Source organism: Aethina tumida, chromosome 4 (assembly GCF_024364675.1).
Source record: "Aethina tumida isolate Nest 87 chromosome 4, icAetTumi1.1, whole genome shotgun sequence".
Taxonomy (NCBI): Eukaryota; Metazoa; Arthropoda; class Insecta; order Coleoptera; family Nitidulidae; genus Aethina; species Aethina tumida.
In genome coordinates this window covers 5,690,502-5,715,736 of record NC_065438.1, presented here as the reverse complement: position 1 = coordinate 5,715,736, position 25,235 = coordinate 5,690,502, and the positions used below count along the sequence as shown (strand labels likewise).

At 31.3% G+C, this 25,235-nt stretch overlaps 4 protein-coding genes and 1 long non-coding RNA gene across 10 annotated transcripts in view; 2 read left to right on the top strand and 3 right to left on the bottom strand.

The window, feature by feature from the left end:
* LOC109600117 (insulin-like growth factor 2 mRNA-binding protein 1) overlaps positions 1-4,656 on the top strand; it is an 81,598-nt gene extending 76,942 nt beyond the window's left edge. For all 5 annotated transcript variants that reach the window (XM_049966845.1, XM_020016201.2, XM_020016199.2 and 2 more), the window contains exon 8: positions 16-4,656. In XM_049966845.1, the coding sequence (XP_049822802.1) occupies positions 16-147 (132 nt within the window). In that variant the 3' untranslated portion in view covers positions 148-4,656. The remainder of the gene's footprint in view (positions 1-15) is intronic.
* A 912-nt stretch (positions 4,657-5,568) lies between these two features.
* On the bottom strand, positions 5,569-7,234 carry LOC126265417 (uncharacterized). The gene is made up of 3 exons (XR_007547903.1): positions 7,186-7,234; positions 6,717-6,921; positions 5,569-5,657 (listed from the first exon to the last, which is right to left on the bottom strand). It is a non-coding gene; the product is annotated as an uncharacterized LOC126265417 (long non-coding RNA).
* Positions 6,067-10,452, top strand: LOC126265416 (uncharacterized). 2 transcript variants are annotated; one of them, XR_007547902.1, is made up of 2 exons: positions 6,067-6,190; positions 7,145-7,234. XR_007547902.1 is itself a non-coding variant. In XM_049966844.1 (2 exons), exons 1-2 carry the CDS (start codon positions 6,180-6,182, stop codon positions 10,314-10,316), a joined length of 2,169 nt encoding a protein of 722 aa, XP_049822801.1. In that variant the 5' UTR covers positions 6,067-6,179; the 3' UTR covers positions 10,317-10,452. The 2 variants fall into 2 exon arrangements, 1 of the variants encoding a protein (XP_049822801.1); XM_049966844.1 differs by lacking the exon at positions 7,145-7,234 and adding an exon at positions 8,159-10,452.
* Positions 10,399-16,783, bottom strand: LOC109600108 (uncharacterized). Its single transcript, XM_049966350.1, has 7 exons — positions 16,440-16,783; positions 14,042-14,103; positions 12,514-13,808; positions 11,471-11,787; positions 11,365-11,378; positions 10,754-11,304; positions 10,399-10,697 (listed from the first exon to the last, which is right to left on the bottom strand). Exons 1-7 carry the CDS (start codon positions 16,458-16,460, stop codon positions 10,504-10,506), a joined length of 2,454 nt encoding a protein of 817 aa, XP_049822307.1. The 5' UTR covers positions 16,461-16,783; the 3' UTR covers positions 10,399-10,503.
* Positions 16,784-18,085: 1,302 nt separating this feature from the next.
* Positions 18,086-23,499, bottom strand: LOC109600100 (uncharacterized). Its single transcript, XM_020016177.2, has 4 exons — positions 23,479-23,499; positions 19,928-20,117; positions 19,452-19,872; positions 18,086-19,397 (listed from the first exon to the last, which is right to left on the bottom strand). Exons 1-4 carry the CDS (start codon positions 23,491-23,493, stop codon positions 18,161-18,163), a joined length of 1,863 nt encoding a protein of 620 aa, XP_019871736.2. The 5' UTR covers positions 23,494-23,499; the 3' UTR covers positions 18,086-18,160.
* Positions 23,500-25,235: the final 1,736 nt, after the last annotated feature.

The window sequence follows — 25,235 nt, the reverse complement described above, 5'->3', positions numbered from 1 at the left end:
CGGTTTTTGTTGTAGTCCGCCCAGAGGCGCATCCGTGCGATGGTGCTGCAGTCGGTGGTGCCGCCGCAGGGACGTCCCCGCCAGCCCAAGCCTCCGAAGGACCAACCCGGACAGTCCGGCGAGTCTTCGCAGAGCCAAGAACAATAGTGACGTCATCCAACATTCAAACATTTACACTGCCTTGTGCATGCGATCTTGCATACCAACAACCGACAAACAAACAAAACTAATTATAAAATCGCGCGACTCGAGGCCTTCCTCCGCTCGTCTACGTATACATTATACACGTTACTTCCAAAAACCGGAAACCGGACGCCATGGACGTTGTTTTTACTGTATGTTAGGTGTAGTGGGAAGTTGTCGAGCGAACCGACACGGTATCAACATGCACAAAATCAATCTACCTCAGGAAATCAAAAATATATTAGATTTAAAGCTATACAAATTTTCCGTTTTACGCAGCAACCAACCACAGTAACCTCATCAAAATAACACAAAACACCATTTTTTAGTTTCCTTCGCAGACCACATCAATTGTTTTTCAATTATTCTTATGAAAAAAAAAAGTATCTACTACTTACCTGATTAACAAGGACTACCAAAGATGAACTAATCTAAAAATAAAACATCCTTCAATAAAACACAAGTCACCCCTATCGGATAATCAGGAAAAGCAAGCAAAAGCAGTCACCGTTATTCATCTGAAGAGTCCCCCACAACATTAAAAAGCGTTACATCAAAAAACTGAAAACTAAAAGCAAGTTCCTCTGCAGAATCTGTAGCATGAGATGCAGCCTAACACAAAACCGACCGACGACTGTCTGCATCTTATACTACTAGTTAACGTGGCTGTTGAATTCTCAAGTGTGAATGTGAGATAAAAGAGCTTTAAGAATTTTTTTTTTTATTAATTATTTTAGTCTCGTGAGATTCGTGCCACAGTGTTCCGCAAGTGAGTGCCGCGACATGATTCGTATCGATCATAAAAATATGGAGAAAAAAAAATGGATGAAAACAAAAAAAACGAAGCGAAGAAACTTTTATTAAATATAGATAGAGTGTGAATGTGAAACTTTTTAACTATTCATATTGTTTTAGGAGATTGTTGAAACAATGTTCGATTGTTTGATAGGTTTGACGGTCCGGTCCCCCTTAAATTATTATTTGTTACGGGAGCGGGGGGGACCGTGCCACCGTCGAGCGGTATAGATTGTTGCTAAATACTAAATAAGACGTGTAAGGATGCGTCGGCCCCAACAACCGTTCGCCGCGTCCCAGCCGGAGGACACCTCCGTTTAATTATCAGTTAGTTGCTCACAGTGTGAAGTTATTCAGCCGAATTTTATTACCTAGCTTCACGTGGGCGTTGGACTTGTAAACACTTAATAAATTTAGTTACAGTACACACTATTTTAATTTCGTAAGGTCTCGGCTTGACTCGGGGGTGAACTTGCCGCCAGGTGGCGGCTTCGCTTCGGGTTAAGTCGTGGATAACATCAAAACTTGTAAGTGCCGATTAAACACGTAGCTTAGCTACGTTTTACACTGCCAGATTCACCGTAAGCCTTCGAAGAACATTTCCGAGGTTGCGACTAAGCTAATGGTTGTTGTCGTCGACGATTAAAGGCTTTTAGAGCCTTCGTGCGGTCCGATGCCTTGTGTCAAGGTCGACCGTCTACTCTGATAGTACAAACTTGGGAGGTATATTGGATCTTCGTGCCCTCCGGTTTTAGAACCGGATAAGTATGTAAAAAATATTTTTGATAAAAATTATTTGTTGGGGAGGATATTTTTTGTTAGATAAAAAAATGAAAAATTATTGACACGCTGGGGTCACTATTTTTAAATTATTAAAAAAACGAATATAAAATTATTATAAAGATATATAAAATTTATTGTGTATAAAAGAAAATTTAATTTATTTGTACAGATTTATAGTGTGCCAAAGTGCAAGGAGGTTACCAGAAAAGATTTGTTTATAAAAATGTTAGGTAAAAAAGGGTACATATATTTATGCTGGCATCATCAAATTTTAGCACTTAAGCCCATTACATTCGGGAACCAACACACAATATGTATATCTACACAATCAGATTTTGTACAAATTTAAAATGACTCCAAGTACAAAAAGCTTCTAACAATAAAAAAGACAACTGTCGGATCATTTTAGTTCATAGAATGTACCTCGTCTAAAGCCAACGTCAACATCACCCAGCAAGTAAATTCCGAATTATCACTCTATTATTAATTACCTTAATTAATTCTGTAAAAGTCACATAAGTACACAATTGGATTATTAATTTAAAACCCTTAATGTTGACGTTTCTTTTAGACGGGGCCGAATACAAGGAGATATCGTTCAAACATTTCGATCAATTATTGAATTCTAACACACACATTATCTCAAGCCCCCAAAGTGAATTTACCTTTCTTCTCCAAAAAAAAAATATGTTAAATTCAAATCACATCATTCAAATTTCACCGATAAAATCCAACCCAATATGACTATTACTGTTAAAACACAAAAAACCAGGTTGGGCCATTCGATGCACTATCTTCATCCAGTATTTTTTAACGTGTCGCATCTTGCTGATGTCACAGACTAAAATACCCAAACTAAAAGTAAATCCGACAGTGCATCGACTGGTCCAGCCGCATCGACAAGAACAGCTTTTACATAATTAGACGTAAATCTGAATAATCTAAGCTGTAGCATGCAAAAAAAAAAACCAAAACGAATTGGTTTCAATATCAATTTTTGTATTTCAAGTTTTTATAATTAAAAACACATATGTTATGGTATTACGTGCCTAACCCATATACGGAACCGTGCCCAGATCAATTTTGATCGAAAGATTGCACTCGATTTATATATTATATATTTTAAACAGTCCACAAACAGGAAAAAACAGGCGCCTCAAACATTAATTAAATTTATTTATTACGTGGTCTGTTTTTTCCCAGTTAGCTTTGTGGCCAGGAGTTATTTAGATGTTGTATAGTAGTTAAATGGGCATTATTTAAAGTTCAGAGGTGTTTTCAGAGTCAATCTTTTGTGAATTCTGTTTAAATTTGTCAATATTCAATTTAGTTCGCATCAAAATTGTTCAGGTGCGGTCGTTATCTATAGTTATAGTTTTTTTGATTTAAATCATTGCATTATTCTTTCTAAGTTTTAGACTAAAAAAAAACTGATTTCAAGCAAACCATAGTTACAATAGACAAAACACGTTACGGTTTACATGAAATCAACATAAACGATAGCATAAAAATATATGTAATTTGGTATTTTTATAGTTTTTTTTGAATATACATTTATTTGTGAATCACCATAGTTTATAGTACATGTTTTTCACTAAAGCTGGATGGAGACTGACGTGCAAACCAGCCATATTTGTAGAATTAGTAACTTAGCATCGGATAACTGTACCAGATTATGATATCAATCGAAGAATGGTCAAACTGCACAATAGTTTTCAACGCTAAAAGAAAATAACGCTTTTGCCCTCGAGTGTCGTACACTATCCGATCTAAGACGTAAACTACCTCAGTAATTAATTAATATATTTCTATAACTTAATATGTTGTTCATGTTTTTGGGTATCAATATAAGTTTATATATCTGGTGAATGCTATTTGTACAACAAAAAATCTTATTTAGTGAATATAGGATTTAAAAAAAATTTGTGTCAGTGTGCCATTTGTTTTTGTATGTTAATTGTAATTGAATAGGCTTCGTACAACTGCAAACAAAGCGTTACATATTGAATTAATATAGATAGATTAGATAACAAACGAAAAAAAACATCAACATCTACAATGTTGTTCATAAATTTAAGATAACATAAACAATTAAATGTTTTCTCAGGAAATATATCTCAGGTTTATAAGTCACATAACATCTGTCCTGGTATATCCACCAGCATTCAAGTTTGGATTGCCTTAATATTGACTTACTGCTATTTTAGCCAGGGTTAATAGTTAAATAAGAAACCATAGATTTTAATATTTGTTGTTATAAAGATATGTAGATGATGATGGCTATTTCTGTTTCAACTCGTGCAGCATTTAGAACGCATTGGTGCTAGATAATCCACTTTTTCGTTCAGGTAACAAATAAAATTCAAAATTTCAAAGCAAGATTCTATTTACTGCATGAACTGAAAAAAACTTGGTTTCAAGAGCAAACTCCGAAAATCCACGAGCCAGGTTTATCAAATCTTTTGCATTCTCTCTGCTAGTAGCTCTTTTGGTATTCTGCGTGTGGGTAGGAACGCATTCCCAGAGTCTAATTTGGCAATTACTAACGATTTTCAGTTACGTCCATTGACCCAAATTTTCTCTGCGGATCAGGTTTCCCTCCATGTTATTCGAAATATTAAAAAAAAAATGTTTATTGTGTCTAGGCTAATCGAAAAGTACGATTGAAGTGAAAATTTCCGCTAAAATCCGTCTCTTTCATAGATTTGTTAAGCTGAGCGAATGTATAAAATTAAGAGTGTCATGTATTGCATGTAAATATGTTTTTTGGAAGAAATAGCTATTTGTAACGTTCAGTTTTAAATGTGTTTTTCGAGATGGCATACTTGAATTCAAAAATATTTATGTTCCAATTGTCCAAATACTTCAGTTAAATAAATAGTGTTCCCTTAAGAATTTGTATGATTACTTTTATAAATCATCCTTTCCTTGCTACTTAATTAACACTTGATATGAGTTTTATATTTTTAACGTGAATTTTAAAATTGGATTTTTAATGTGATCATTTAAAAAGGCGCCATTTACTTACTTATATAGAATAAAATAATACACCGGCGACATCTATTTACCAGAAAGATATCTAACAAATTAAGAAATAATTCAAAATTGAAAAAACTAATGTGGCGCCCTCCAGTTCAGATGTGCCCAACCCGGCAAATAAAAATTACAGATTGATGTAGAATAAACTATCTTAGTACGACCCCTGACGAATAGATGTCGCCATTAAATTTATTACACATAATTGAAGATTCAGATAGCGGTATTTAGAGCAATTTACCCAACTTCTTAACTAAAAATTACAAATTATTGTTGTGCTTAGCAATGTGGTTACGCTTCCGATACATATATGGCTAGTGCATATCTCGTAGTCTTAACGTCTTCCTTAAAATATCCGCTAGCGCCATCTAGTTCAAACATGCTGAACCCTGCGAATAAATATTACAGATTACTGAATATATACGCAGGCGACATCTCTATATCAAAAGCTCAATTAACAGCTAATGGTTTATGACAATCTGTAATTTTTAATCGCTGGGTTGGGCATGTTTGTTCTAGATGGCGCCACTTTACTTTTTTCAATCTCTGAAATTTGTCATTATGTTAGTTAACTTTCATATAGATAGATGGCCTCAATGCGTCTTTTATACTGATTTATTATTCGATGAGCGAAACCTTATACGCTAGTGACATCTTTGCATGAAAAGCTCAATTAACTAGTTAGGGTCTGTAACAAACTGTAATTTTTAATCGCTGGGTTGGGATCTACTACTACAAATATACATATGGAGTGTCAACAATAAAAATACACAATTTTATTTAATTTATTTTTAAAATATACATCGATTTACATAATTTTGACTGATGGAGAGGTTTTTGAAGAAATAATCTCAAGAGATCTGAAACAAAAATAGTAACAACATTAATGCCTGTCATCCGTGTTTACATACAAACAACAGCAACAACAACAACAACAACAACGTAATAATACAAATAATAACAACAATCACAAGAATAATAAGCAAAATAGAAAAGAGAATCGCAAAATTTGATTAGATCACGGAATCATACAGCAAGTAAATGAAATTTGAACATGCTACGTTGCCAAGTTTCTGTATCGATAATCCTGTTAACATAACGTACTAAACATTAAAAAATAAAAATATTACTTATGTGGTACTCAATCGTCGTAAGACAGTTATAATAAAATAATATAACATTTACAAAAACTGTTTGTTTTCTTCATGTACACAAGTAAATAATTTGTGTCATAAAAGAAATATGGCAACATACATTGGAGATATTTTAGTCCTTTAACCCCATTTTCATCTTATAGGTAGAAGTGCTTTTCAAGTTTATAAACAACGTGATATCAATAGTTTTTTAAAAACCTATTACACACACTAATTTGTGAACCTTTTATGATGTATCGGTAAGGAATATTAATTATTTGATTGTGTTGTGCGTGTGTTGACGTGATTGAGCGAGAATTGTTAACTTTTGTTTCATAATTACCAGTTTGTATAACATGATTCATTTACGATTTCAAATGTAATAACTTATTTTGGAGATTGAAGATATCATACTACCAGAAACGAAACGATTTATTATGTTGATGAATTATTGTTTATGAACATTATATGGCATCAAAATTTAGTTATTCAGTGTGTCATTTAAAACTGCATATTAAGTTACACATACTTAACTGATACCTTCCTTGGAAAAACAGTCATCATTTAGTTGGTTTTAGAAAATACATAATATAAATACGTATAAAGAATTTAGTTTCATTTATAATGTTGGGTTAATGGTGACAATATGTGTAACATTTCAACAATTCAAAGAATATACCTACAAACCAAAAATAGATAATTTTATATACTTTTTTTATACTATAATGATAAAGGTAAGTCGTTCTTTAGTATTAGATATTACATTTAATTAGATTTTTTAAATACCTTTAGAAAGTTTACATATATTTATTTCTGTCAAATTTCATTTTTCGTTGTGAGGTTCTTCTAGTTTGATAAAAATCTGTGTATTGTATATTCGGTGTTTGAAAAATGATTGTTGTTCCACCAAATAATTGTTTTAATATGTTCATTTCTTGTGTTGTCCAGAGCATTGTATTTTTAGACAATGTAAAAATATTTAAACCCATTCCTAAAACAAATATGATTTTTTAGTGTTAATCGGTGAATTATGTGTTATGTGTATTGTGCTAGTAAGAGTAAATAATTATGTTGTAAGTTTGTGAGTTTAGTATATACTTTTTTCTTTTTGATGTGTCTTGAGGGTCTCTTAGAACAGTAAGTCTGAATGTACAATTTATTTACGATTTTCAGAGAAAACGAAGGTGCGAATAGTGATGTGGATATTTTTTCAGAATGTATATCACACACAGAAATAGATACAATTGAGGATTACCTGTCGAATCTAGAAGATGGAGAGATAACTGATGGTTCTGAAATAAAACTATTACCAACTTATAGAAAAATTATAAAAAGAGGTTCAGTAACTGCAGCAACGAAAATAATATAAATGAAAACCAAAACGAATTTACAAAAAATTGAGGTATTGTAACCGTTCTGAACGGAATATTCTAGAAGACGTTCCCGGAGCTCACCCAAATATAGGAAAAACTTCAAAGGATCCATTTAGAAGTTAAATGATAATTGTGAGTGATTCTCCAGATCCTTGGATATGCAACTAGCAAGACTCTCAATTATGGAAACATGAGGAAACGCTTCAACAAGAAAGTTATAAAACAAGAGAAGGCGTCGAGAAGAGAAAAAATAAAATACTAATTTTGAAAAAAATGTTTGTTTTGTGACAATAAATAACATGTATTTATTAAAATGTGTGAATTATAAAAAATTATGCAGTTTTATTTTAATTTATTAATTCAATTATAGTTATTTAATCATTGGTTGAAGTGAAACTGTAAGAAAAATTATAATTCAGTGTTTCCAAGACAAAGACACAATAATTATGAATTAATAGAGCGATTGATGAAATAATTTTGATGAAGAAAACTTATGAATTTAAATATATTCTATATAAAGTAGTCTAGATTTTTTAGTAATCATTTATTATTTTTAAGTGGTGTGTTACACCATTCTGATAAGTTAAGCCCTCCCTAGTGCCCATCAATGAAACTATTTTTCATGTTTTTTCGGGATAACTTTATTATTATTATTTAACACATATTTGATTAGTAGTTTCTGAGATATGGCCATTACTAGTAGATGTAATAATTAAATGCAATGGACTTTACAATTATATCGTTTATTCTAACAATGAATATATCAAATTTTATAAAATTAAAAAACTAGCCTGTGTGAAGTCTATTGTGTTATTATAATGTTCATAAAATTAGTAATTCCATTATGACTTTCAGAGATGAATATGATGAACGGGAAGAAAAGGAAGAATCCAGGTATAACCGCAACCGAAATAAAAATAGATCAACGGGTTATAAATATTGGGAAAGAAAATCACCGGATTATTGCAGTGGTCCCAGTTCACGTCGTGACGATTCTGAGTCCAATGATTTTAATAATCATGGCCAAAAACAAGTTCATAAATATTCTGACTTCAAAAATCCATCAGGATTTTCACGTATCAGATATTTTGAACCCTCTAATAGAGGGAAGCAAACCAATGAGTCTGACAGACCATATTCTTATCAAAACGATAAGAATCCTGCTGAGTCCCACAAAAGTAAAGGGAACCCAACTGATGTGTCTGTAAGACAACCTCAGACTGTTACAAAGAAACCCGTCCCAACTAATTCCAATAAATTAAAATGGACGCCAAATTCGTGGGCTGCAGGTCACTGTCCAGTAGACCCTTGGAATCCAGTCAACGAGACCAAGCAAGAACCTGGTGCCCAGGGCAAGAAAAGGAAGTTGGAAGTAATGTCTACACAAACTTCTTCCAGAGTTCCTTTCCAGACACCATCTCCTGTTTTACAGGCATTTGTGCAAAATCCATGTTTACCTTTTAATTTGGATGCCGTATCTGATGTTAATAATGTTAAAGCAAACCACCCTCCTCAGTTCCAGAAAAATAAGCAACTCGCTAGAGAGTTTCCTGGAAAGGATGGTTTCCTGCCCAAAAAAAATACCCAAGGTCCATCCAATTTTAATAAAGTTAAGGCATTTCAAAACAAAGATATCTTGCAAGCTGTTTTAGTTGACAAAAATAATCCTCTAAAGGATTTGAGTGTTGACATAAAAAACGCACTTCTTTCTATTAAAGCAGCTTTGAAAGATTCGAAATTAGTTCGTAGGCATGTTTTTACCAAGTGGAATATTATTAAAGGTAGACTACATATAACTTGTAATAATCGAAAAACTCTAAATGTTTTGAGAAGTGCTGTTGCAAAGTTGCCACATTTGCGTTTCATAACATCTCACGAATTCGACGCTCTAACGAAAGAAAAGCCATGCGAAGTTGATTTGCTTATTACGAAAAAAGAAAATCCATTTGCACCTTTATCAACTGAAACACTCAATCTATTAAACGAGGAGCTTGAAAAGTCTTTAGACAAAGCATTAGAAGATAATGCTTCGCTCAAATTTAATGGTATTCGTGTATTAAATAATATGTTGCTTGTAACATGTGCTAATGATGCATCTGTATCTTGGATTAAAGATGTTATGACCAAATTTGACAGCACATTAATGACCATCCCGCATTACCAATTTTCTACATTGAAGCATTTACAAATTGTCATTCAAGGACCTCCTGAGCCTTGGGAGACGGTACAGAAACGTCTGATTACTCAGAATCCCAATTTAAACGTAGCTACTTGGCAAATGTGTAATTTTACTCGTAACAAGAGCGGAAGTTGTACCTACAATTTCTTAATCACACATGATGATTTTAAGGATATTATAAAAGCTAATCGTAGAGCCCACTATAAATTTTCATCACTGCATTTAGCAGTTTCGAATAATAAAGACAGCTTTGCTAAATCAATCGTGGAAGGCGAATCAGAAAACTCTGAATCGTGTCAATTATCTAGCGGTATAAAAGAAGCTGCATCAGAAACTGAGTCTTCTCTTAATGATAATATTGTGACTGAATTGCGGAAAATTTCTCAACTCTACAAAGTCGAAGAAACAACTGACGCATCTGAGTTAAATGAAAGCTCTTTTGATGCTCATAATACAACCGAAGCATCTAATGAAAGTCCTACTAATAGGCATGAAATCATCAAGTCAACACTGACTATGACAGATGAATGTCTTGATGAGTGTCTTAATGAGTGTCTGGATGAATTTCATCCAGAGGAACTTGTCGAAAACGTTGAAACAAAAAATGTTGCTGCTGCGGAATGTAGCAAAGACGGTGCGATGGAAACTGTCAATAAACAAGAAACATCTGAGACAGAAAAACAACTTTCAACTAATGTGACAGTTGAAAAAGAAACGGAATCCATAATGGATTCTCCTGTTAAGTCAGATGACTTATGTGCTGATTCGCACGATAATTTTTTAAAAGAATCATTCACCGTAATAGATGAATGTCTTGATAAACATGGATCTTAGGATAAATAATTTTCTGTTGAACAGGAATAAAAGCACAGTATGTGCTGATGAATCATCACATTATAATAATAAAATAGTTTTTTATAACTTAGTATGCTTATAAATCTATGAATAAAAACAATTAATTTACAAGGAATATTTTGTTTTAATAATTAAGTTTATAAGCTTTGAATCGTACATCACAGGTTTATTCTTGAGGGTGATATTTAGCAATTAGTTTCGCCAGATGGCTAGACTTTTGCGATTTTTTCCCACCCAATATGGGAACCTGCTCAGGCGGTACTCCGGCAATTGCCGTACCAACTGGTCTTGAAATAGCTAATCCTCCAGGACCCACAACTGCTGTTCCAATGGGTTTGCTGGCTGCTACTCCGCCATCACCTAAAATTATTAAATGTTAAAAAATAACAACTCGTGACACTCTAAAGCGGACCTACCAGCAATTGCCAGGCCTACTGGTTTAGCTTCAGCAACTGCAGCATCGTCTGGAGGTAAGTTAATGGCAACACTATCGTCATCCTCTGATTCCTCTTCCTTGATTTCCTCCTTCTCCTTTTCCTTATTTTTTTCCTCTTCCTTCCTTTTGTTCTCAGCTTCCTCCTGTTTCTTTCTCTCCTCCTCTTCCTTTTGCTTTCGCTCCTCCTCCTCTTTCTTTTTCTTCTCATCCTTTTTGTCTTTTTTTTCCTTATTCTGCTTCTTTCTACTGAACCATGCACTCAGTCCTTCTCTGGATTCGTGCTCGAGTTCGCCGTTATTGTCTTCGTCTTCTCCATCAAGTTGTCTGCCAACATTGTCTTCGAATTCTTCGATGATGTCTTGTTTTGATGGCAAAGGCGGATATTCTACTTCAGTTGTGGTGGTAATGTGTTGAGTCACAGCATTGTCAGGTGTTTTAATAATAGTTGTGGTTACTTGACCGTCATTTGACTCAGTAATTTGAAGTGATTGGCCCTTTCCACCTCCATAAAATGGGATTATTGTTATTTTACTGCAATACAATTAAACACAAATGAGTTAAGTGTAAATGTTTGTTAGTGTAAGTGGTTGCCTAAAGTTACAGCACTATTAAAAGCCTAATTATTCCTAAATAAGTTTATTGTAAAATTTTTGGTATACAAATTTGGTCTCGTTTTCAAATATTATATCATTTAAACATGCAAAATATCAATTTCCAAATCGGTTTGGGCGTGGGCGATACCCCCAGGACCGGCAATGGCCACCGCCTCCGGCTCATAAATTATTTTCACCCTGTTGTTCGTGGTGGTTATAACCATCGACGTTGGGTTAGATATTGCTGTGCCGTGCGCACCCGCCACAGCTTTTCCAATCGGATGCAGCATCACGCTCGTTAGTTTTTTTCCTTTTAGGTGACCGTTTATTTCGTAGCCGTTATATGTTTTTAGTATAGAAGATTGACGTTGGCTCATTTGTGAGTATCTGGGGAAGAAAAACCCAGAATTAATGATTTTTCCTAAGAAGAAGTCACGAAGAAGATGTTTCCACATTTATCTGTTAAGAACAAGAAAGTCTTGTATAGCCATTGAGGTTCACTTCTTCCTGTTATATGAATATATATTTTTAAAATATTGATGAATAATATTAACATATTTTTGTATAATTTAAATTACAGTTCCAGACATACAAGTATGTGAATGAGATGTACAGTTAATGACCTAGATGCTGTTACCTGTTTTCGTTTGCCAAAAATAGACTGATTAATTATTTATAACTATAGATTATGTATATACCTATGTTTAACAATTGCTGCGTAACATAAATAATTTATTACTTACATATTTAATATTCTGGCAACTGGAAATAAAAAGCTTGGATTGTTTTTTGATATTGTATTAAACAATTACAAAGAATACATCTTGGTAAATATATTTTTTATAAAAAATAAATAATTTGTACTACACACTATATAACAAATAGTTGGTTTACTTTAATGGTAATTAAATAATCGAGGGGCAGCATTAAAGTAAACCAAGTAATATTATAATAAAAAGCTTAATGGTTCAAGAAGACCTCTTGAATCCTCCCCATAATTTTATTATAATGCCTCCAGTCTATTAATAAATAAAGCAGATCATATACAATAAACATAGATAATCAGTCATTCCCAATTTTAGTAATATATACAACCCTATTTGTTTTAAAGCTTAATAAAAAGTCATCAGCTCAATTCCCTCCTAGCCCTTATTGTAAAATACAACCGGGCCCGTAGCCACGATCTTCCCCATGCGGGTCTTGTTGTGATTCTTCAAAGCCTCCATCAAACTGACCGAAGGATCAACAGAAATAACCTTAGATCCGGATCCGGCAATCGCCAGACTGTCCGGATGCGTGTAGGCGAACCCGTTGGGCCCAACAATGGCGGTACCACCGCTTCCTGCCGTCGCTATGCCTCCGGGTCCGGCCACCGCCACACCACCCTTCCTCACTTTGATCTTGTGTATGAAAATGCCGTTGCCCGTGTTGTCCTTGCTGAATACCTTCTTGGTGTGATCGTTGGAGACCACTATATCGTCGGATTTGTCGCTCTCCTCGTCGTCGAGCTCGTCGTCGTTCAGTTCCGGTTCTCTGTCCGGCGGGGAGGAGAGCGTGTCGTTTTTGGACGATATAACTAGGGTGGCGTTAGACGTTGGGATTTTGAAGAGGTTGTTGCGTTTTTCCAACATGTTTTTGTAACGGTTGTCGATTTTGTTGCTCCTGCTTGTTTCTTTTTCCATGCCACCGATGATGATGTCTTCGATGTCCATAATAACTTCGTCCGAGTCTGACGGTTCAGTTGTGGTGGCGATCTTGGGTGTCCTTCCTTCCTTTACTTTGCTCTTGCAATTGCTGGCTTGGCCTGCTCCTCCTCCCATTGGGCCATACTCGATTAACGTTGTGATTGCGTTGTACATTTGGATGAAAGGATCTCTGATCACTATGGGGAAATATTGGGCTCCGGGCCAGTTCCAGTTTTGTCTTGGTTGACTTTCGGACATTTGAGGGTAAAACTGCGTTTGTGGTTGGGGGAAACCTGAAGGATATATTGGATGGATTTCGTGTTTAATTATGGTAGTCTTTTTTACTGGTAGTTGTTCCGTTTTTTCCAAAGCTTGTTTGAAATTAGTTTCGTCCGCAGTTTCAGGTATAATGTTTTCCTGAGGAGGATAAGGCACTGGGTAAGGGAATTGTGGCATGTTCATCATGTTGGGAGTGTTGTAGCTGGGTATATTCATTGGTACTCCGAATGTTTGTACGTGCGTTAGTTTTTTAGTTATCTGCATGTCTTCGGGTACTTCTTCTACCTCTTCACCTACGTCCTCTTCCTCATTTTGGTCTTCGTTTAGTACAGCTATGCTTTTAAGTGGTACCTGACGGGAGTAACTAAAGGGGAAGTGAAAATAACTGGATGCTTTCTTTTGAGGAAGGAGGCCATGCATTTTGTTTACTTCAGCGATCTTTTCCAATATATCTTTGGTGCTTTTTTCCTCTTTTTCACTATAACAAAATTAACAACAGTCAGTTCGTTGCAACCCTTATTTAAATATTAGTTATTAATTTATTAGTTCAGTTAAACTTACCCATATTATTCTGTTGCTGTGAACTGTACATCTTCTATCAACTACACTATATCACAATTTTGTACACTACGTTTTTATACATGTTCTACGTTATGCGTCTACTGGACTAAGAAGGCTAGTTAGTACCGAATTAATTTGTCAAACACTTACTCGGTCGTTTGTCGTTCAGTTTCCAGTTGTTGAGGTCGACAGTGCACCGTGGCAAAGGCGATCTAGAAAAAAAACATGAAACATTTTAATTCACAAGAGGGAAAAAGGGGAACAGTATGTCGAATTAGACAGTCCAATTTCGTACTTTCGTTTCGACTGGTATTGTCCACGGTATAACTGCACTTGCAAGTTAACTGTTGACCGAGAATTTCATAATTACACTTTCATTGTCACGGTTATCCAATCGAGAATATTGCATAACGCGTGAACCACATAAATTTTTCTCTTTTGCGCTCGCAGACCGTGAAATAAGCCATTACGACCTTTCGGAATATAATGAGATTGTGTTGGTCATCCATGTTTTTTTAATAAGAAATATTTAAAACTTAGAAATTACTTTTTTAATGAATATAAGCTGTACTTTTGACAAAAGGGACTACTGCCTTTTTTGGATTGTGGCAGCTTTATTCATAATAAATTTTTATATTACTTATATCAATCAATATTTAGAAAAACAAAATTTTCTGAATATTGATGATAATATTTGTAAATTTATATATTTTCTTAATTTAAACGAGACCTTAAATTACTTAAAAATAAGTGTTGATTGATAATGTGATAAAAAATTCAGAAATTAGGTATTTACTTTATTAATTCCATGAAATGTCTATTTTTGTTTTTTTAAACACTATTTTAAAATAATATTAAAATACTTGAAATATTGTTTGACTATGTGATTAAAAATTCAGAAATTATGTATAATTATTATTTAATTCTATGAAATGTTAATTTTGGTTTATTTAAACACAATTTTAATATAATATTAAAACACTTATAAATACTTGAAATATTGATTGATTATGTGATTAAAAATTCAGAAATTGTATTTTTAAACTATTATTTAATTCTATCAAATGTCAATTTTGTTTTTTTGAACACAATTTTAATATAACATTCAAATACTTATAACTAATTGAAATATTGATTGATTATGTGGTTAAAAATTCAGAAATTATGTATTTCAATTATTTAATTCTATGAAATGTCAATTTTGGTTTTTTAACATAATTTTAAAATAATATTAAAATACTTATAAATACTTGAAACATTGATTGATTATATAATTAAATTTCAGAAATTATGTATTTATTATTTAATTCTATGAAATGTCAATTTTGTTTTTTTTGAATACAATTTTAATATAATATTAAAATACTTATAAATACTTGAAATATTGATTAATTATGTGGTTAAAAATTCAGTTATGTATTTAAATTATTGTTTAATTCTATGAAATGTCAATTTTGGTTTTTAAACACAATTTTAAAAAAATATTAAAATACTTATAAATACTTGAAATATTCATTAATGTATTAATTTTAAAATTAGATCTTAAAATACTGATAGATGATCTAATTAAAAATTTATAATTTTTTTATTTAAATTGTTATTTAATTCTATGAAGTAACAATTTTGATTTTTAGACATAATTTTAAAATGACACTGAAATACTTGAAATATGATTTAATTTAAAATTCATGATTTGTTTATTTATAATAATATTTAATTCTGTAAAATCATATTTTCTGTTGTTTTTTAACAAAAGTTTAAAACGATTCTTTATAATACTTACAAATACTTTTTAATTTAAAAAAGTAGATCACCAAAAAATATTAGAATTTATTTATAATTATGTTATTATTTTATTATTTAAGTTTTAAATTGTTATTTAATTCTAGAAAATGTTAATTTTTGTTGTTTGAAAATTGTTTAAAAATGTTTTAAAATGAAACCTTAAAATACTTAAAAATAATTAATGATAATCTAATTAAAAATTCATAATTTATTTTTATTATTTAATTTTATAAAATGATAATTTCTGTTTTTTTTAACAAAATTTTAAAATGAATCTTTAAAATACTTAATAATTGTTATTTAATGAATGAAATGTAATTTCATATTTCATATTTTGGACAGAATTTTAAAATAAGACTAAAATACCTATAAATATTGATTGACGGTGTAATTAAAAATTAATAATTTATTTAATTCCATAAAATGTTAATTACTGTATTTTAACAAAATTTTAAAAATGACTTTAATGTACTTATAAATACTTAAAATATTTATAAATTTGAGTCACAAAAATCTAATTAAAAAAATATTTGTAATATATGATTTTTTTGTGATTTTGTTGTTATTTTATTATAAATATTACATATAAATAAAAAATTACTATATACTACTAATAATAAAACATATATTAAAATAAATAGAGTTAATGTTTTTGTCATAAAACAATTGGAGAATTAAAGTAAATTGAATATTAAAATTTTCAAAAACGAGCCCAACAAATAATTTAGCAAAAACCCAAAATTAAAAAAAAAAAAATACTCACAAATAACACGAGAAACTTCATTGTACTGCCGTAACACAAAAGTCCACGATCACCTGGTTTATCATATGCAAAACTGCGTCCCGTGTGCGTATTTATTGGACTAACGGCTCTACCAGACAGCCATCGTATATATAGAATAGCTAGACGACGATGATACCTGAAGATACTTCTTGTGACATTGAAGAAGGGGCACGGAACGTTAGAATCGTCTCTTTGGGTATTCCTTTCGAAACTACAAGCCGGAGAAGGTAGATCACTGGTTTCTTGGAAAACAGGACCATTAATTTAATTGGTTGTGTGGGATCCAATAACTGAATTCGATTAAGGGGATCCGGCAAAAAATTCATTACTAAATTGTGTGGTCAGATCAAAAAATAAATTATTTTTTGTGGCTTTTATGTTTACATACGTAAATTGATGTTGTTATAAATCGAACAAGAAAAGAAAGAAAGAAGTAGGACAACTGGTACTAATTTAGTCACAATTTGATCCTCTGGGAAATTAATTAAAATATATTGGAATTAATTATCGACTAGCTCTTGCAACACCTACAGCTGTCCATTAATCTATGACCAATTCTCATATTAGTACTGTTTAACAGTACCTAACAAGAATTGATTTATTATGTTTATGGTACTTATTGTTTGTTTATTGGTAAATATTAAAATGTTAAGTAATATTTAACGGTACTTTTTGGTTTTGGTTCATTAATGAACAGGAAACTCTCTATTTTTAAATACATCTTTAAGTTTTTACTATTTTAAATTGAATTAAAACAAAAAGCATCTTAATAACAGTATAAACTATTATTGTTGGGCACGGATCATCACAAATTACGGCAATAAGATTAAATCTGAAAGGAGCAGTACAAAAACAGTTTCCAAGTACCCAGAATCTGGAATTAAACACTGCTGTTTATTACCTATCCTGTTATGCGATTTGGCGAAGCCACTCTTTTTTCAACTTATGGAAAAAGATGAAATTTATATGAAATTTTTAAGTAGGTGTTTGTGGACGAGTTCGTTGACACTCCAGTGTCAAGGTCTCAGCTGGAGATGTGACGTTACCACTGCACTGTGACAGTGGTCTTGTATAGTAAGTACTAGTTCAACCTGTTGCTCGGTCATAAATTAACAGTTTCGCAAAAAAAAAAATACGCGATTCAATGCATGATTATGCGAGAGGAGTACCGGGGCTGGAGTAACGTACGTTGGAATTTAATTTCCTTTGTGGTGCCCCATAAAAAACATTAATTGCTACAGTTTATGTAGTATAAAAGTTTAAATTTATCACGGACGTGCCAAACGCCAGCATTTTTTGTGTCTTTATGGGTATTAACGGTACTGGAAACCTACGGTGCCACACATAATCTGACCGAGGTCAGTTGCCATATTTCATAATTTTTGAAATTATTCTTTGATGGTTTTTTTAGATTGAATTGTCTTTGGCACACAATTTTAATTGACTATTGTATCAGTGGAAGTAAATTAGGAACATGAACAAGTTATTTGTGCTTGGAGAGTACCGTACTCGTGATCTATTCTAAAGAATCTTCTCGAATAAAAAGTACAATTAGACTTAATGTTGATGTCTTGATTGATATATGTTTGGCATATTGGGAATCCCCCAGGAATAAAACGCATAAATAGCCTTAAAGTAGTCTTTTAATAAATAATCCCTTTTTACAGTACCTTAAAAACTATTTACACACTAACAGAGATCTAAGTACTTGTCGAGTTATACGTAGTGGGTGCGACCGTGGTCGTGATATCTTTGGCAGTGTTTTTGGCGGACGTGGTGCTAACCACCGTGGTGGAGTTATGGTTCGAAGGTGCCTCGTTCAGCTGTTCAGTTTTAATCAGGGTATCTTCATTGAATTGGTCACTGGGTGATCGAACACTCTCTGAAAGAGGCAACAAATCAATGGCTTGCACATGAGCTCGGACCGATACACCGGGTGGCACCGAGAACGTACGATAGCCCACGTTAGTCACAATTGTACCCCTGCATTTAGGACAGTCGCGTCCGTCATTACCTTCACTTATGCCGAAGTGCCCCGGCCTGCTGGGCAATGGGGGTCGCGAGTTCGATTCGCTGCCAAAAAGGCCGAAATCATCAGACCCATCGCCCAGGTCGTCGTAATTAGGTCTACTCGGTCTACCGCCTCCAGGCCTTCCACCTGTAGGTCTTCCACTGTCTCCACCGAAGCTGCTGAAGTCATCGTCAGTTGATGGTCGAGGTGTGCTACTACTACCACCTCCTGGTCTTGGTCTAGAACCAAAGTCCTCGGAACTGTCACCGAAGCCAGTGGATGCTCCTCCACCGAAAGGTCTGGATGTTGTAGTTGAAGTCGGCCTGCTTGAGGGTCTACCCGTTGTGGTACTGTAAGAGCCGTCATCGTATGGTTTAGCTGTCGTACTTCCACCACCACCGTCACCGAACAAGTCAAAATCTGAGTCCCCACCGTCGTCGTCGTAATTCGGTCTAGCACCACCACCGCCCCCAAACGGTCTAGTTGGTCCGAAAGGTCTTGTCGGTCGACTTGTTGGGAAAGGAGTCGTCGATGATCCCAAGTCGTTGTTGAATTTGTTAAAGTCGTCCTTGTTCACGTCAATTCCACCGTCAAAGGTGGGTACTTCATCTTTACCCGGCTTAAGGTTATTGTCAACGTTATTGTTAACAGGACTACCACTTGCAGCCGTGTCAAACACATCCCCTTTGTCACCCAAGTAGTCGTAAAAGTCTGAAGGCAATATTCCTGGTCTTCCGAAGGGAAATACCGTAGGTAAATGGGGGCCTTTAACATTCTTCAACACCCTGTATCCTGTTTCCGGACCGGCGATGTAATGAACCGAATGTTGCACACCTTTGTCGTCCAAATAGGTGTAGGAACCTCGGACGTGACCTGTTGAGTCGCTGACTTCCGTACGTCTTTGATCCGGCCCAGCTGATACAAACCTGTTGGAACAATTGAAATAACTCTAGTTCCTGTTAGATGATCTGTTGATATACCTGTAGCTGCCATCAAGACCGCGTTGTATGGAAGTCCTGCCCCTAGGAATGGGTTTACCCCTCCCGTTGAAGTACAAAGGTCCATAAGCTCTGGGATTCGAGTCCGGGAAGGGCGTCCTGACGTGGAAACCTGTATTCTTACCCGCTATATACTCAACATTGTGCCTCTCCCCCACGTCATCCAAATACGAGTACCGTCCAGTGACGTCCCCAACTCTGTTAGCACCCTCGTCCCTGTTGTAGGTCCTGGTTCTGAACGAGAAGTTGTAGCTGGGATCCTCGTACGGGTCGTAATAGGGGTCGTCCTTGTTGCCCACCGGCCTCGGGCCGTTTTGGTTCAAGTCGTACTTCCGGTGCACGTTCTTGCCTCTAGGTCTGTAACCTCTTGGTCCAGCGGTGTAGACAGTCGTATCAATTGCTCCTAAAGCACCAATAATTATTATTTTGAGGGGGATAATTGTGGGGTATAAAAGTACCTGTTCCCGGATTTCGTCCGCCAAATTCGCCCTTTACAACGTTGTTTCTGTTGCCATCGGCGAAGTGGAACGAGTCGCCGTTGTTGTAGCCGAACTGGAAGGACCCGTCTCTGTTCAGGAGGTTGTAATCATCGTCCACAGCTTGAATGTTTTGTATTGTAACTGTTACTAATATAAGGACGATGTACAACTGAAAAAAGTTAACATATTTTAGTATTTTCTTAGTTTATTAACGCTATCACAAATAAAAATCATTTAATTGTCGATTTCTGGCTGCAGCAAATAATTAATTAATTTCCTTCTAGGCTAAAACGTTGATTATTCCGTCTAACCAAAGGCTGAAGTTAACTGAGTAAAACGATCAAGAGATTTGATCAAAAGATAGCCTTCGGCCAAATCGTGATAAAATCACTCCATTGTTCTCAAATTTAAGCTAATTATTCGACATGTGTACCCGACAATAAATTTCAGGTAATTTGCATTTTTTTCGACAAAAATTACGGACACAATTGACGGGTTTAATTTCGAAATTCGTGCTGGGAATATTTTTTTATATGGGTTCCTGTTATGTACCTTTTAACGCCCATAAACTTAATTTATGGGTGCTTACTTTATAAGTGGTGCCATTATGCAAGCCTTGTAAATTTTCTGTGTAAAATTTTACTATGATGATCATAAATGGTGGCTGAATGGAAGAGGAGAGCAAAAACCTCTCAACAAAAGGCAGATTTAATTCATACGACTAAATAACAGGACACAAAACTGTTACTGTAAGAAATGATTTCAATTACGTTTCTAACTAGATGCTGATTATGCAGATATCATTAAACATGAATAATTAAATCATTTTTAAAGTCACTTATGTTAAACGAACTCGGAAGGTATTATTACCAGTTGTTATAAATTATGCCATAAATAATAATAATCTGGCAATGTATTAGGTAATTAGCAATCATTTTCTGTATTCATATCCTGTTTGTAACCATAATAATTCATAATTATCTAGTTTAACAATTGTATTAATCATTTTTAGTCTCTCATGTTTGTTTATTAGTATTAAATAAAAAAATATGGAAAATACAACCAAATTATAAAGAATTTATGTTTTAAAACTGTTAAAGCAATTAAAATGTTTATGCACATAATAAGTCATTAAATTTTACTGTACTGAACGAATAATACTGTATAAATATTTTATATTTAAGGTTATACCATAATTTTTCATTTTAAAATATAACATTTAAAGGAAATGTTAAAGCATAACCTTAATAATTAAAATGTTTTTGCACTCTTATTCGTCTAGTAATCTAAACATTTTATAATATATAATATAAGTTATTCAATTTACTGTACTGGACGAATAATACTATATAAGTATTTTGTATGTAACGTTAATATTTCATTTTAAAATATAAATTTTAAGAGGAAATGTAAAATATGACATTACCAATAAAAATATTTATACACCTTATTCGTGGAGTTAACTAAAATTTTAAAATATGTAATAAGTAATTAAATTTTACATTATTTGTCGAATAATTACTGTATATAATATTTTGTATGTAAGGTTATATTTTAATATTTAATTTTAAAAGGAAATGTTAAATGCACCTTTATTCGTGCAGTTAAGTAAAATTTTATAATATGCAATAATAAGTAATTAAATTTTACATTTTAAAATATAAATTCTTCTAAATTTTGTTAATTAACTAATAAATTAATGCTTATTTTATTTTAATTTTTATAAAAAGAATTTTTAGCATATGTTTCAAAAATATATATTAAATTAATTTGGGAAATTTTAAACGATTAATTAAATTTAAGAATTAAATAAGTACATTCGTATATTTTATGAGAATTTAGTTATTTTTTATTTTTAAAGACTGATGTATTTTAGAGAGAATTAATAAGTTACAAATTCTAAAAGTCTATATACCATTTTTTATAAAATTTGTTCAGTGTATATATTAAATTAATATGAAATAATATCAAAAATTAATACTTATAATTAATTTTAACTAATACAATTTGAAATAATTTATATTTTTATTAAATTTATATTAATTAATCGATAATAAAGTTAAGGATTTTATTCCAATGTTAAAATATAATAAACACTAAAATAATTTACCATTACTATTATTTGGAAATTAAAATTATATGTTAAATATAAATATTTTTTAATAAATATTTAAAGCATGTGAAAATATAATAAAAAATATAAAATTTTCAATAAATGAATATTTTAAAATAATTTTTAAAAAAATCAAAAACTAAAAAAGACATTAAATTTTTTATAAATTATGCATATTTTATTTAAATTTTTATAAAAAGTATTTTTAGCATAATTTACAAAAATATATATTAAATTAATTTTTAAAGAAATTTTAAACTATTAAATTTAAGAATTAAATAAGTAATTCGTATATTTTGTAAGAATTTAGTTATTTTTTGTTTTTACAAACTGGTGTATTTTAATAACAATCAATAAATTACAAATTCCAAAAAGTCTATATATTAGTGAATATATTAAATTAATATAAAATAAAATCAGAAAAATTATTATTTTTATAGTTAATTTTAATTAATACAATTTGAAATATTTTATATTTTTATATAAATAATAAATAATTATTCGATGATAAAGTCAAAAATTTACTGACTATAAATTAAGATTTATTAATTTTTATTTCAATGTTAAAATATAATAAATATAAAATAATTTACCATTACTATTAATTGTAAATTAAAATATTATGTCATATATGAATTTTTTAATAAATATTTAATGTATGAGAAAATATAATAAAAAAATTACAGGAAAAAATTCAATAAACGAATATTTTAAAACAATTAATACATATTTTATTTAAATTTTTATAAAAAGTATTTTTAGCATTTTTTCAAAAATTTATGAAAATTTAGTTATTTTTAACCGTATTTTAATGAGAATTAATAAATTACAAACAAGTTTACACCATTTTTTTATAAAAATTATTTAGTGGATATATTAAATTAGTATGAAATAATTAATTAATTTAAAATTACCAATATAATATTTAATTAAAAATTATTTTAATTAAATATTTATTATACTGTTTTTATAAATTTATAATATCCCACTTAAGAATTTTTATAAATGAAATAATCCTTTACAAAATTAGAAAACAATTTGAAATAATTTATATTTTTATTAAATTTATACTGATGATCGGACTGATGAATTTATTTGATGATGAAGTCAACAATTCACTGATTTTACTATGTAAGATATTTTTAATTGTTATTTCAATGTTAAAAAAGATTAAATACTAAAATAATTTATCATTAATATTATTTGTAAATAGAAATTTTATGTTAAAAATGTTTTTTGTAATATTTGATATAGATGGAAATTATTTTAAGTAAAAAATTGATTTAATTAATCCAAAATCATTGAAAAAATTATCCCTGGAAATTTCAGAATACACCACACGAAAACCCACAAATAAATCCAAAATGCAAAAAACTGTCACAAAACACAATAATCCTAAAATATTGGGCCCACTCACATTCCATGTTTCCATCGCGAATTTCCCAAACACAACACAATAACCAAAACCAAATAAACACTGCCTAACTGATAATGAAAAAAATCTTTATATACCGAACGCAAAGTGGGGTGGCATACCCAATTCAAATTCAGCATTGTCTTAACGAAACACATGTAGAACAATCGCCCTTGACGTTACTCCATCGCGTTGCAATGAAACATACGCGGTGGCGAATTGTGCGACTGGAAGCTGAGGGAATTCCCTGTACCGTGAAGATCTCTGATGTCCTTGCACGAAACCGAAATGGTCTGTTGCTTCCGATTAACTACAAAATCCCTACACGAATTGTGTGTTAGTTTTTAGTGAGGCAATTATATTCTGGACGTGGTGGTTAAGTAATCGAGGAACGACAGTGATAAATACGAAGAAGTCCGGGACGTTTTGGCGTTAGGTTACGGATAAAATGGACGGCGAAGGTGAAACGATACCATCTCGATCTTGAGCCGATAAGCAATTCGTATTTAAAACATATAAACTGTGTAAATTATACAGGAGGTTAATTTAATTGAATTATATTCGTTTAATTGGCTTTATTATGTCTTTCGCAATTGTTTTAAAACGCCGCAAGAGGAAGGACTATGGGAATGTCATTTTTATATTAACAATCATTTTTAACATTCCATGTGAAGTATTGCCATTAAAATTTAATATTGTTTGTGCAGAGGTTTATTGTTTCCCAGAAGTTAAAAAACGTTGATTATTAATTTTGAATATTTTAATAATATAAAATTTTAATTTTGTCTTAAATTACCACATTTCTTCCATGTTCTTAAATTTATTTAACTTCATCTCAACAATTAAATTTAAAAAAATGTTATAATAGAATTTTTTCTTGTTTTATTTATTTTTTTTTTCAAATTATTAATTTTAAAACAATATAAAAATTAATAATTTACTAAATTTTCAATAAATAGAAAAAATTCAATTCTTTAAAATCAATTGTTATAATTATTGATTTAAATTTCAAATGATTATTTTTGTCATTAGGTTTTTATTTATTTATATTAATTTATTTTAAATACTGATTAATTTTGAAAGATTATACTTTTAATACCTTTCTTACGTCTTCTTAAAATTTATTTCTGTTCGTCTCAACAATTAAATTATAAAAAAAAATGTTAGAATAGAATTTTTCTTGTCTTATTTAAAACTTTTTCAAATTAATAATTTTAAAACAATATAAAAAAATTAATTTACTAAATATTCAATAAAATAGTAAATTTCGATTATTAATATGGATTTAAATTCCAAATAAATTTTTTTGGTTATTATGTCTTTAAATGTAAATTAATTTAAATATTGATTAATTTTGGAAGCTTAAATTTACCACATTTCATGCTTATTCTTTAATTTATTTTAGTTTATCTCAACAATTAAATTAAAAAGATGTCATAATTGAATTTTTTCATGTTTTATTTATAACTTTTGCGAATTGTTAATTTTAAAATAATATAAAAAATTGTAATTTACAAAATATTCAATAAAATAATAAAATTCAATTATTATTATTGATTTAAATTTCAAATGATTTTTCCTGCTTGTTTATCTCAACAATTAAATTAAAAAAATATCAAAATTGAATTTTTTTATGTTTTAATTATAAATTTTTCAAATTATTAATTTTAACACAATATAAAAAATAATAACTTACTAAATATTCTATAAAATAGCAAAATTCACTTATTATTATTGATTTAAATTCCAAATGATTTTTT